At 45.9% G+C, this 13,479-nt stretch overlaps 1 protein-coding gene across 1 annotated transcript in view; it reads left to right on the top strand.

The window, feature by feature from the left end:
- Nucleotides 1-13,479, top strand: part of MAP4 (microtubule associated protein 4) — a 286,817-nt gene that overhangs the window by 266,402 nt on the left and 6,936 nt on the right. Inside the window, exons 20-24 of the mRNA XM_077808533.1 lie at nucleotides 867-959; nucleotides 3,262-3,342; nucleotides 6,886-6,967; nucleotides 9,630-9,742; nucleotides 13,241-13,415. Of these exons, the coding sequence (XP_077664659.1) occupies nucleotides 867-959; nucleotides 3,262-3,342; nucleotides 6,886-6,967; nucleotides 9,630-9,742; nucleotides 13,241-13,415 (544 nt within the window). The remainder of the gene's footprint in view (nucleotides 1-866; nucleotides 960-3,261; nucleotides 3,343-6,885; nucleotides 6,968-9,629; nucleotides 9,743-13,240; nucleotides 13,416-13,479) is intronic.

Raw genomic sequence — 13,479 nt, 5'->3', positions numbered from 1 at the left:
TAAGAGGTAAAACTTCCACCCCGTATTTAATTTATCTTCTTGTACCATGCGTGTTTCTGAACATGCTATACCGTAAGTAACCTCTAGGACTGAACTCAGGGGCTTGTCATAACTGATTTTATTTATTTATTTATTTTTTAAAGAGTAGAGTTGTAGCTTTCACTTAACTTTTGAGGGTTCATAGCCTTAGGCTTTTTTGTGTGTTTAATGGGTCTGGAACTGTTTGTTAGCTACATTGTTTCTCCTGTATCTGGCTGGCATCAGACCTGCTGCCAATTAAGTTAAATTGGTGGTTTGACGAACTTCCATGTAGTTACTGCTTTCAGGATTAGGCTATACTGCTGAGAGGTTTTCAGATGCATTGCCTAGGATTTGAGTCGTTCCCAGGCAAACTGGAACAGTTTAAAACTGCAGAGACTAACCAGTGAGTGGGTCGTCGGAGGCAGTGACTTGGATCAACGAGGTGAAAGTGTGAGAATGAAGGGATGGAGATAGCCATGTTTGTTCTCACTGCTGGAATGCATGGCTGAACATGCGCTAAGGAAGCTAGCATACAGAGTCTTCTTGGCAGCCAGGCGCTCTTGTACTGCTTGTCTACAATATGCTAAGAAAGTGTTGTCCTCCACAATAGCACTTAAGCTGTCACCACTGCCACTGTCTGCTTAGCTGTACTCTGCCTCTCCTTGTTTGTTCACTCTTTTTCTCTCTGTCTTTCAAGTTCTTTCACATGTAATGCTGAAGTTGGGTTGAAGTTTAACACAGCTCTTTGTTTATCCACCATGTTACAGCATCACTCCAGCCTGCCGTATGACCGTTCTAACCAGTCCTCTTCCCTTGTGTTGTTTTTCCATTCTGTAACACTCTAGGTCCAGATAGTCTCCAAAAAAGCGAACTACAGCCATGTTCAGTCCAAGTGTGGTTCCAAGGACAATATTAAGCATGTCCCTGGAGGTGGGAATGTAAGTATGGACTCTGGACAAGCTGTCTTTCTACTAACTTCTTGTTCTGCTTTTTTATGTAGTCTTTTGAGAATATTCTGTTTCAGGCGGATGAGCACGGCAGAATTAAGATTTCTGGGAGATGTGTAGGTAGACTTTTTCCTGAGCTGTAGTAGGTTAAATGTGTGAGCGTATGTTACATTTCACAGCCGTGCATTCAATCCATTTCCCAGTGACCTAAAGCAAGGAGGATTTTGTATCAGGAGAAGGACTTTGAAACACTTCTGGGGATGTAAGATTCCAATCTTTGTTTAGTTACTAACTTAAGAGCGACTTCTAACATTCAAGGCTACTGGTTTCACTGGAAATAGGGAGGTGAGCTTGCTGAGGTGTTGCGAGCTAATACTGTGATGATTGTATATGCACTTTGAGTACACACTGTGGATTTCAGATGGAGATAGTATTGCTAGGTACCTAGAGCCGAGTGATCGGAGCAATGCCAAATACCCATCTGGATGCTGAAAAAAACATGCGCTTTAAAGACGTCCTGTGTTGACCTGACAGGTCACCTGTTTCCCAGTGGACACAGCCTGCATTACCTTTAAAAATATCTATCTATCTGTGCCAGAGTTTGTTTACTTTCTAAGTAGTGATAGTTTCTGGGAATGCAGAGTGTGGATGCTCGTAGCAATAGCAACTTTGCCACTGTTTTAAATAAGGAGGGTGACTAGGTGGAAGAGTCTGTTTCTTGCTGCTGCTAATTTTCCATTGTCCCTGTGCCCAACACACTGACAGCTATCGCTGTTGAAGTTCAGAATCCCTGTACTGAGTGGGGTGTCACCTATAGTGATGTCCTGGCTTTCCCTTCTCCATTCCACTGACTCTATGCCAGGGGTGGCCAACCTGAGTCTGAGAAGGAGCCAGACTTTACCAATGTACATTGCCAAAGAGCCACAGTAATACGTCAGCAGCCCCCCATCATCTCCCCACCCCACTAGCAGTGCCTCCCACCCACGGGCAGCCCCGCCGATCAGCGCATCCCCCTCCTTCCCGATCAGCTGTTTTGTGGCTTGCAGGAAGCTCTGAGGGGAAGGGGGGGAGGAGCGAGGGCACAGCAGGCTCAGGGGAGGGGGCAGGAAAGGGTGGAGTGGGTGCAGGGCCCGTGGCAGAGCCAGGAGTTGAGCAGTGAGCACCCCGCGGCACACTGGAAAGTTGGCACTTGTAGCTCCAGCCCCGGAGTCGGTGCCTATACAAGGAGCCACATATTAACTTCTGAAGAGCTGCATGTGGCTCCGGAGCCCCAGGTTGGCCACCCCTGCTCTATGCAGTTGTGGGATTAAAAACTTATTAATGCAATGCTGATTAAAAAAGCTAAAGTTAAATCCCTTCAGCTTCTCTTCCAGGATGGAGTGGGGAGGAAACCTGCATTCTTGGCCTGCAAATAGTCAACCGTTAGAGGCAAACGTAGTGCTTGGCCATGGACTCAGTGCATTGTCACCTGTTTGAGACTTGCCACTCGCTGGACTTGGAGGCTGGAAATGCTGCCTCGAATATTGCTTGTGGGGCAGGTCATGCTCTGTTAGCACCTTCTTGAGAAATATGCCTGTGCATGGTTATGCATCAACTCTTGCATTCAAATTCTTTCATAAGTTACTGCAAGAGGATCCTGAAGACCTTCATTGTGGGTTTTATTAAAAAAAGCTTGTTAAATCAAGGGCTAGTCATCCTTTTCACAGGTGGAGAACAACCTTTTCTCCGGGTGTAGGAAGAGCACAGCTACAGGTGTAATTTTCATTTAATCGGGCTTTTGTTCTCTTCAAGATTTATAACTGCCGAGACATTTTATATTTGTGCTGGGGTTGTCTCACATTTCACTTTGCCAGTGCTTGGCATCCATAGGGTTCTTTCAGCTGTACTGCTAAAGAGCAGCTGTTATGCACCCAAAGGGGCTTTATTTTATAAACCACTCCTTTTCTGTTGAGTGGTGTTTTGTATAGTATATTTCTGGCTGGGCCTCATGTACTTTTTCCTCCTCTTATCAACAGACATGTTACAGAATAAAACCTTGGGTTGCGGGGAATGTTTTTCACTTTATATTAAAAATCCCATGTAATAAACCACCAAAACTGTCCTCTTCTCTCCATTTTACTATTCTTCTATCCCCTCTAGGGGATGTTTCCGGCTCTAGGGAAAAGAGGTATCCTCTTTCAGCTCTTTGTTCTCCCAGTGTCTCTCTTCCTGTCACCACTACATCTCTTCTCCTCAGTCCACTAGTTAAGCTGTTCACTTTAAGAACAGAGAATAAAGTGCTTATCATTTTCAGGTTCCAAATGCCCAAAAGCCAGCTTCAGGCAGCCGCTCCCAGCCGTCCATCGCCCCCAAACCCAGCCCAGGCAGTACCAATGTGAGTAGAAGAGCCAGACTGGCACACCTGGCTTCTTATGATTGGATTTCCTTTTGTCCGTTTTGCATTCCCTCCGCTATTCCTGGGCACTGTACCAGGTGTCCGCTTCTAAGGCATTTTCTGTCCAGTCAGACAGCATGAGATAGTCCTCTCATTGCATCTGCTCATAGAAGCTCCCTGTTTCTAAAGTTTTTAACCATGCCGCTGATGGGAATGATTGAAAAGTCCATGGTTCCAGTGCTACTCTTTCCTCAGTAATGGCTGTTGGGCATTCTTGGGGCAAGCAGAGTGGTTAGCAAAAGCTAGCGATTCAGGGTTAGTGTTGTCATTTTACAAAAAGGTCTGCTGTGGTAGAAGTGACTGGAACTTGCTAGCCAATTCATTCAATTACCTTCTGGGGAAAAAATTGGGGGTGGGTAGGGGGAACCTGCTTGCCCTGCCTCCTATGTGCAAGGGTGGTGACTGACTGTCAGGATACTGAGAAGTTGAGGTTGAAGGCTGTAGACTATTTTACTGCTTTCATTAGGTCTAGCAGAAAGACCCCAAAGCTCGCAGCATTAGATTTTACCTGGAAATAGTGTTTGTTATACTTTTATAAATAAGGAGAAAAATACAAAAGCAAAGCAATAGAAATGAAATGTCTACAGTAAGTTTAAATCTAGCGAGGAGTAAGACATTTGGATAATCCATCGTACAGGCAGTCCTCGACTTTACAGCGTTATAGTTGCAACGAATGGCACGTACGCCGTTTATAAATTGACATCCTGTTTTGGCTTAATGACATTGGTTTAGACTTTGACGCTTGGTCCAACAGTGTTCCTATGGGAAATTCGATGTTTTCAACTTAAGACACGATTTTCAGGAACCAATTGTGTCATAAGTCCGAGGACTACCTGTATATTCATTTTATCCCTGTTGTCAAAGGGTCTGGGTGCGATCATTCGGAATTCTTCTAAGAGCATGTGGGTTCTTTGGTGTCTCGAGGCTACCACCCTGTTTGAAAGCTAATGGAGAGTGGAAGGAGAGAGGGTTAGAGAGGTGAAAAACTAAAGGAAAGTATTAGTCATACTTCCTACCCAGAGTGCCTAAAGTCAGGCAACTAAATCAGCACTTAACTTTGGCCCCTGAGTCTGAGAACATGGCCTTTAGAGGGACAGGTTCAATAATTCAAGTTAGGCTTTGTCTACACTGACAACTGAATGACAAAATTTTTGTCGTTCAGAGGTGTTAAAAATAACGCACATCCCTGCCCTCGAAAGACACAAGTTTTGTAGAGGAAAAGTGCCAGTGTGAACAGCATGTTGTTGGCAGGAGCACTCTCCTGCCAACAATGCTACCGCCGCTTGTTGGGGATGGAAGTTTTTTGTTGGCAGGAGAGCTCTCTCCCGATGGTGCAGCTACACTGCGCGCCTTCTAGCAACACGGCTGTAGTGGCTAAAAGCTGCGTAGTGTAGACATAGCCTTAGTAGGAAGTGGGAAATTGAGACTCTTAAAAGAAACAGCTGTCCACAACCCTAAAGATTGTGAGAAATCACAATGACTTCTTCAAGGTCCTCGTTCATGTGTCCAGATGTTACCATTCAAATAGCCAAGTGACAGAATCTTAGTCCAGTTCTCACCAAACATCATATCATAAAAGCCATCATCACTAATCGGCAACTTTATTGGCAGACTCTGTGAAGACCAAAGACTGAATGGACCATGGCCACTGAACTCTCTTCTAACCCCTAGAGGGCTAACTGGCTCCTCCAGGTCAGGTTTGAGAGACATTGGCATGGGACAATATAAAGGGAGCTTATATTACTTCTGTGTGGACTGTACCTATTCTGTGAACAAAAAGAGCATCGAATCCAGCACCTTATGCAAGCACTAAACGAATCCGCACAATTACACACACACACACACACACGCCAAGTTACAAATACATGTGCACACAATGAAGCTTCTCAGTAGGCTCTTAATGGGCTTCAGCATGGCAATTGCAATGGTTTATAAACTCCCAGCCCTGAAGAAGAGCTCTGTGAAAGCTTGTCTGTCTTACTAACAGAAGTTGGTCCCATAGAAGATATTACCTCATTCACTTTCTCTCTCTAGTTTATAAAGAGGTGAACTCACTACTAAGGAAATACTTTTATTTTGTTTATATGGATAATCTGATAATAAATATTCCAAGCCAGCGAGGTACTAGAGAAGAGGATCTCCCCAAGTCCCCCCCCACACAAGTTAGTCCTATTAAAGTAACTAGAAGTTATGAATTCCTTGCTGGGGAAATCTTGGTGATATAACATCTTCCGTGCAGCATTTTACAAATTAACCAGGCAAGAATAACTTCATTTGCCACTGAAATGCAGCTTCCTCTGGGATGGAATAGGTCAACTGTTTAGTGGCACACAGCAATGCTACACAGCAGGTTATGGGTAGGAAGAGAAGACAGTCACATGGTATTGAAACTCCACGAGGCACAGTGTAGTTACTGAAGCTAGAATTCAGCCCAGGTATCGGGGCTAAAATCCTATTCTGGGGGAAAAGGCTGTGAAATCTTTAATAACTTAAAGTAGCAACAGCCTTGGCTTTACACCTATTCCAAAAGAGGGCATCTCCACCAGCAGCCCTATGGTAACTTCATGCTGGGACGTTGACTCATTACTGACCCAGAAGAGGGCTATCTATTGAATCACTTACACTACTGCTGTTGCTGGTTTCCCAGTCAGGTATTGTTCAGGCCCATATGTGTGTAGTTTGAGATTTGTCAAGAAAACAACCTTGTGATGATGTTGCTGCAGCAAATAAAACCCAGTAAATAAAAGATATATATTTCCATAGCTTATCTCAGAGAACCCCCACATCCAGCCTGTTTTTTTCTTAGCAGTAAGACACAGTCCTAGGTGTGGTGATGCAGTCTATCCCCATACGTAGCAGTGCATGCCTGTCAACATGCCCTAAAGAAACAGACTTAGTATCAGGTGGATCCACATCTTGGTGTGTTGGCTGAAGATGGTAGAGAGAAAGTTGAAGCCTCTAGTATATGCTTGGCACCACAGTAGGATAGCCTTGCTCCAAATAGACCAATCCAGATAACTTCTCTCCTGGCACGTGGCTGAAGGCAACGTGGGACAGGTTTAAAAGTCAAGGCTGGTGTTGGGTAGAAACAGTCTGGGGAACTTGGGGGTGGAATCGGCCTCTTTGGTCAAACTTTAATATTCCTATGCATATGGCATATGAGACACTCATTTCTGGTCACTATCCATCTCTACTGGTTTTGTTTTATTCAGTACACATTTCTACTTGCACATATTCACCCTTTGTTGGCTGGGACAGGGCTTTTGATAATCCTAATGAACGTTTGCCTTTTTCTAAAGAATTCTTGAAACCTACATCAGCAATACTATTTGACACCTACCAGCCAGGGGATTAATGGGAAAAGTGTGGCAAGGGGAGATTAAGACCTCATTAAATATAAACTGCCCTTTGCGGTGGGACAGTGGTTTCCAGTTTCATAAGAAATGTTTCTTTGTTCTGAGTTGTTCCTTCCTGTCTCTGTAGGTGCAGATCCAGAGCAAGAAAGTTGACATTTCCAAAGTGTCCTCAAAGTGTGGCTCTAAAACAAATATTAAACACAAGCCAGGTAAAACTCTTAGTGTGCACCCTCACACTTTGTCAGTTAGTGAATATTGCATGTCATTCAGGCAGAACCTGTGATCCCAGTTGGAGCAAGTGAGGTGGATGGATGGCATTCTGAAGGGAAGTATCTAGTTTCTTATGGATGCAGCATGATCTCCTGATTAGAGAAGGGGACTGGGAATCAGGAGACCTGATTCTAATCCTGGCTGTGACAATGACTTGCCTTGTTCTAAGCTTGGCTGTGGCAGTGACTTGCCCCAAATAGCAAGTCATTGTTACAGCCAAGCTTAGAACAAGGTAAGTCACTTAACCCATCTGCCTCAGTTTCCCCAACTCTAAAATGGTGAGATACCTGCCTTTCAAGGGTTTTGAGGCTTAATGAGATCCTCAGAGGGAGGGCATTAGAGAAGGGTGAAGTAGTCTCTCTCCAGTTCTCCGGAACAGATGCCGGAGACCTTTTAGTGTTTTGCACAGTAACAATCCATACTTTATAGAACACCTATCCTGAAATGATCCTAAATCACTTTACAGAATGCATGTGCAAGAATCCTTTGTTCCCCACTGACAACACAGCAGAGGCACCAATTCTTCCAGTGTCTGAGATTTCCATTGGACTCCTCATTGAGCAGACCCGCTCTTTAGCTGAAATGCTGACAGGATCACAGTTCAGGTGTTATGGCTGCAGGCCAGTTGTCTAAACTTTGCTTCATGTCAGATCAAGCCGACCCTTGAGTAAGCCCAAAGAGTATGGTCCAGGCCTTTGTCTTGCTGGTTTTTTCAGTAGCAAGGGACAATCATCCGCACAGAAGAGTCCCCTGGTAATGAAACATGCCTGTGTGAAGAAAACAGAGTTCACAGACCAAACCTGAAAATGAACACTACAAGCTAGTCTTTGTTTCCAAAGACATCCCCAAACCCAGCCTGAAAGTCTCTTGGGTTGAAAGCAGTTCAACCTTGTGCACAAAACATCATGGTTCAGTGCATCAAAAACTCTCTCCCACTTGGAGAACATAGTGTCACAAACTTGGCCTCTGTCTATTCAGTGCTTTGCAGTAACAAGCTGTACGCTACACTACAATAACTGCTCTTGTCCAGGGCTGATTAAAACACAATAGTCCTGCAAGAATTATCTGTTATGTCACATTTTAAAGCAATTCTGTGTGGCCAAAATGATGGGATAAAATCCATTGGCCAGAAAGGATTCCGTTCACCCATGCAAAGCTCAGAAATTCTTTTAAAATGCTGAGGAGCTTATGTATTTAATGATGTCCCTGGAGGGCTGAAATTGTCGCCAGTGTTTCACTATATGAACAGTTTTCTAATAAAATTGTTAGAGGAAGCAGAACAATACACTGCACGTCCCCTGTTACTTGATGGGGGTTGCAGCCCTCCCACGTTCATTGAGAACTTGCCACAAATCTCAAGTAGGTCTTTGGGCCTCTTTCCATCCCTCCAGCAGAGTGCAGCACTATCAAACATAAGAGGGTAAAGCGAGGATTTCCTTCTTCTATGGGTCGTGCTGTTGGCTGCACTGCTGACAGACGGAGGCCTCCTGAGCTGTTCATGCAGCGTCATGGGAGCCTGTCTGGATTTGTTTAAATTGCAAGTGAAGAATAATTGAAGGTTTTTTAATGTAAAGTCACTTTTCTCTGACTGGGAATCAAACCCAAGCTGTGGCAGTGAGAGTGCCAAATGCTAACCACTAGACCGCAGGTCTTCCTGCCCTAGAAAACAGTGATTAGTGGATGCAGTTTTACAGTTGCAACTGATGGAGATGAAGAGGGAATGGAAAATAAGTGAACATAACAACAGCCAGACTGGGTCAGACCAAGGGTCCATCTAGCTCTGTATCCTGTCTTCCGACAGTGGCCAGTGCCAGATACCCCAGGGGGAATGAACAGAACAGGTAATCAAGTGATCCATTCCCTGTCGCCCATTTCCAGCTTCTGGCAGACAGACGCTAGGGACATGACCATCCCTGCCCATCCTGGCTAATAGCCATTGATGGACCTATCATCCATGAACTTATCTAGGTCTTTTTTGAACTAGATAAACTAGTGGAGGAATGCAGCGAATGAAAGGGAGTCAAAAAATCATACACCAAGATCGGGTCGTGGATCTCTTGCAAACATCCACTTAAATAATGAGATGAAGTTGTCAAAGGACATGGAAGGAGAGGTGTCTGCACATGTATGTGAGTGGGAAATTAGAGGATGCGATCAGAAATGACCTTGACATTTTAAACGTGGATTGACTGTCCTCCTTTGGAGGAGAGAAGTTGGAAGCACCTCTGGTATAATGAAGGTGGTAATGTGCAGTTCCTCCTACATACCCGTCCTAACATGCAGCATTCTCTGCACAGGGGCATCTCCAGGGTTGGACTCTGGAACTCATGCTTGCTTGTATTGTGGTTTTGTATGCAGAGGTGGAGTTCACCAGCTTTCATCTTGACAATGATCAGATTTGAGCCCAGGCCTCAGTTGGTGAAAAGCTGAGACACTTAATGCACTGTTCCACCCTACCCGCTACAAAGTAATTGGCTTAACGCAGAACTCTGGGGGTGGGTTTGGAGCAGGAGGAGGAGGGAGGTCCTGGGTCAGACTCTGCTCCAAGTGCTCCCCTGTTCTGAAACCAATAATGAATTCCATCCACCTCTCTTGTTCCAGGGGGAGGAGATGTCAAAATCGAGAACCAGAAGCTGAACTTCAAGGAGAAGGCGCAGGCAAAAGTGGGCTCTCTGGACAATGTGGGACACGTGCCAGCAGGAGGCACAATGAAGGTATGTGTCATTCTGCTCTTTTTCTTGAGCTCAGTTCAGCTCCCTGTCTTGTTGCTAATGCATCCCAGTTGCCCCCTTCAGTCAGCCTGTGGCCATTTACTCATTCCCAGCATCACTTCCATAACCACTCTGTCATTAAATCCAGAAAACAAGGAAGGGCTAAATGGGAGAGAGCTCTGAACCATGTCAGTATCCATTCTAGATGGGTCCCACCACATGTCTCTAGAGCAGCAGTTCCAAACTTCATTGCACCGGAACCCCTTTCTGACAGCAAAAATTATGACACGATCCCATGTAGGGCTGGAGCCGTACCCTTGCCTCAAGCCCTCGGGCTTCGGTTTCCGCCCCAGGCAATGGGGCTCGGGCTTCAGCCCCGGGTCCTAGTGAGTCTAACGCAAGCCCTAGCGACCTCAATAAAACGGGTCACGATCCAGAGCGTGAGAACTACTGCTCTGAGACAGTAGCCTGGTTAATTTTGTCTCCCTCCCTCTAGAGGGTCTGAGAAGAGGCTTAACCTTTTAGGCTAGATCTATAATCAGATCCATTGTTGCATGGGTGAGAGGAAAGACTTGTGTCCGACTTTTGCTCCCTCCATTGTGATATTAGAATACCAGCTCACTCGTCCTGGCTAAGTGTTTGTGTAACTTCGTTATTGCACCAATCAGAGCAACTGGAATGGCTAGTTGGAAGCTCTCTCCCAAACAGAGCTGCTGAGATCAGTGTGCTCTGGGCTGTAAATACGCATTTTACTACATCAAGGAATCTATCTGTCTGGTAGAATCCTCCATGGGTGGGGTTAACCTCATACTAAACCTAGCTCTGAACCCTTTCTCTGGATAACTGTAAGAATGAATTCTTGCTTTAGAGTTGGGATGCTGTCTTGGTACAGCACTTCTCCACCACAAGGACATGAAATAAATCAAACTACCCTCAGCCACAGCTCTGTAAACTGCACTGGTGCATCTCTCAGCTTTACTACAGCCATGAGGCGTCTGCTTTTAGGGGTGGGAAATCACCCCCATTTAGATGACCTCTTCATTATGACTGTGCAGGCTAATGTACCAAGCCATATACACACGAGAATGGAGCTGGAGTTCACACATTCGGGTAGATTCGTTGGCACCAGAGGTTTAGTTCTAAGCACTATGGCATGGGAAGGAAGGAATCCGGTGTTCCAGCACGAAGGGCAGCAGCACCTCAGCCCCTGGGGAGAGCACTGGAGAAAAGCATCCCCTTCCAAATGCTTTCGCTTTCCATTGTTTCAATCCTATTTGTTCGTGATTGACATTTATGTTGTGGGAGCACCGAGAGGCCATGTAGGTTGGGGCCCACTGTGGTAGGTGCTGTATCCAACAAGATCATAAACAGTCCCCGTTCCAAAGGGCGTGCAGTCAGGGAGGTTGTGGAGGGGCTGGGATAACAGCAGATATGGCAGGATTCACACACACACAAGGATACAAATAGACCCCATTAAAATTGAGACACTGCCGACCATATTAATTGAGGGACAAGTAGGATGTTTCCTCCATTTTTGAATCCTTTAAACTTAATTTTAGCTCCCAGACAATCCGACTTTAGCAGGCAGATGGTTTTAAGCAGGTATAAACGTAGCTGCTATGTGAGGGTAGGGGTTAGAATCTGATCCCTGTCCTACTTTATGCCAGGCTGCTCCAGCTGTTTATACTCGACACTAATTCTACTCGGGCTGTTTGCTGATGGCCAGTGTTGTCCAGTGGTGCTGGGTTCCATAGATCGTGTCTCTGTCACCTCCACATCCAGCTTGCATTGTGATTTCCCTGTCAGAGCTGGACATTCGCCTGGGTGTGCAAGAGCCCAACTAGTGTGCCTAGTACCTCTTCCCTCAACACTGATCCTGCTGTCAGATCTGATCTAACTCTGTTGCCAGTGTGTGAGGCAGACTAGACTGTCCAGCTTGTTCATCTATAGCTCTGTGGGCTGTACAGGGCTCTCGGGAGTCAGACCTTGTTTAAACCAGTAAATCACAGATGCACAGAACTGAGTGAGAAAGGTACTTTTCTGACTGTAACCGCCCTCTAGTGGTCTGTCAAGGTGTTAGGTGCAAGACAGCTGGTCTTGCTCTGCTTGCAGAAGAGTGGTGTAGAGGTGGGAACCTTGCAAGTTTCTGTGTGTTTTCCTTCAGAATTATCTAGGTACCAAAATTATGGTTGTGTTCATGTGGGTTTAAACCCCAGAAAGGGGGGTCAGACGGGTGCACTGTCTGTCGAGGCTGCACGAGAGTGGTGGGGAATTGCCAGCTATTGCTAGATTTGCAGCCCCACTAGGCAGTGTAGGAAATGGCCATACCTATAGTCAATAAGATTTCTCAGCCCCCACTCAGATCCTCTGAAAGGAAACGGCAAAATCGTTGTTCCAAATGCATTCCCTTGGCCGCTTGAGGAACCCATTTTGTAAGGGCTTTCTCCAAAGGAACATGGTGAGCAGGAGCAGGATGGTGGCCGAAGTATCATGGAGTGCATTCATTGTTAGTCAGGACCATCCACAGCACCCCTCAATAAAGAGAATACACAGTACAGATGAGTTCTGTCTGCAGTGCTCACTTTGCTCCTGTGAGCACAGCCTGCTTCCAGATGGTGTCTCGTCTTTTCTCAGCCCCCTCCCTTGCTGCTAGTCACATCTGCTGAGGGGCTTTCCAGATAATTCTGCATTCCCCTGAAGAAGCCACAGCTCTATTTTAGCAGTGTAAACTCATTTTCCCAAGAGCAGTGTACTGGAAATCAGCAATTCCAAATAGGATCACCCTTGTTAAGGAGAACATGCCACAAAACAGAATCCTATCCCTTGAAGAGCTGCACCAAATGACCACAGACCAGCTTCAGCCAGTATGGCAAGGATGTGGTCTTTTGTGCTAACTTGCCTTTGTGGGTGTGGGATCCACTGTGGATTATTAATCTGGCAAGTAAGCAAATAAGCAACAGAAACAATCAAATCAAGGAGACTGTCTCATTGCAATATACTCAGATTACTTATTTTCACAAGTCCCTTCACTTTTAATCCTACAGGGTAATGCTTGGTAGTCTTCTCATGGGTGATGGTGTCACTTTGTTCCAGTCTTCTTGCTGCTAGCCTGGTACTCCATGTGAATGTACTGCGTGTTCCATGGAAATGACTAGATGTTTAATAATATGAGCGCTCATTCAGTGTCGGCTATGACTAGCTAGCTGAGATGTGGCAGGAGGCCAGTGAGGTTTTGTGAGGCTGGCTGGGGTTGTGGGTTATTGAAGCACGTCGCTGCCAGATGTTGCTCTGATTGAAGAGCTGCTCAATTCAGGTGGGTTTTCAGGAAACCCGGGAGTTGATTGTAGTACTTCTCTGCTGCATTTCTAACCACCCCCCATCTTGGTGCGTGTGGAGGGCTCTCGGTGGCACCCTGACTGTAGTTTCTTCATTTCACTCCATTTCATTCCCATCCTTCTACTGACACGGCATTGTCCTCCCCAACCCCCTTGTTTATTATAGCCTGAGGGGAGTGAAGAGGCAGCGCTGCTGGCTCAGGCCCCTCAGAATGGAGACGTGACAGCGTCCCAGGCAGGCAGTGACATGCGGGAGAATGGAGTAGGGCCGACTGCGCCCGCTGTGGGTGGTGGTGACCAAAGGGAAATTCAGAGCTTCGGCACTCAGATACAAGAAACAAGTAAGTGCTCGTGCCTTCCTCTCTTCTCAGCTCAGCAGGGCGGGGAGGGGCGAGCACTCGCAGC

Source organism: Eretmochelys imbricata, chromosome 2, assembly GCF_965152235.1.
Source record: "Eretmochelys imbricata isolate rEreImb1 chromosome 2, rEreImb1.hap1, whole genome shotgun sequence".
In the NCBI taxonomy this organism is placed as follows: domain Eukaryota; kingdom Metazoa; phylum Chordata; order Testudines; family Cheloniidae; genus Eretmochelys; species Eretmochelys imbricata.
This window is presented reverse-complemented; position numbering and strand designations above follow the sequence as displayed.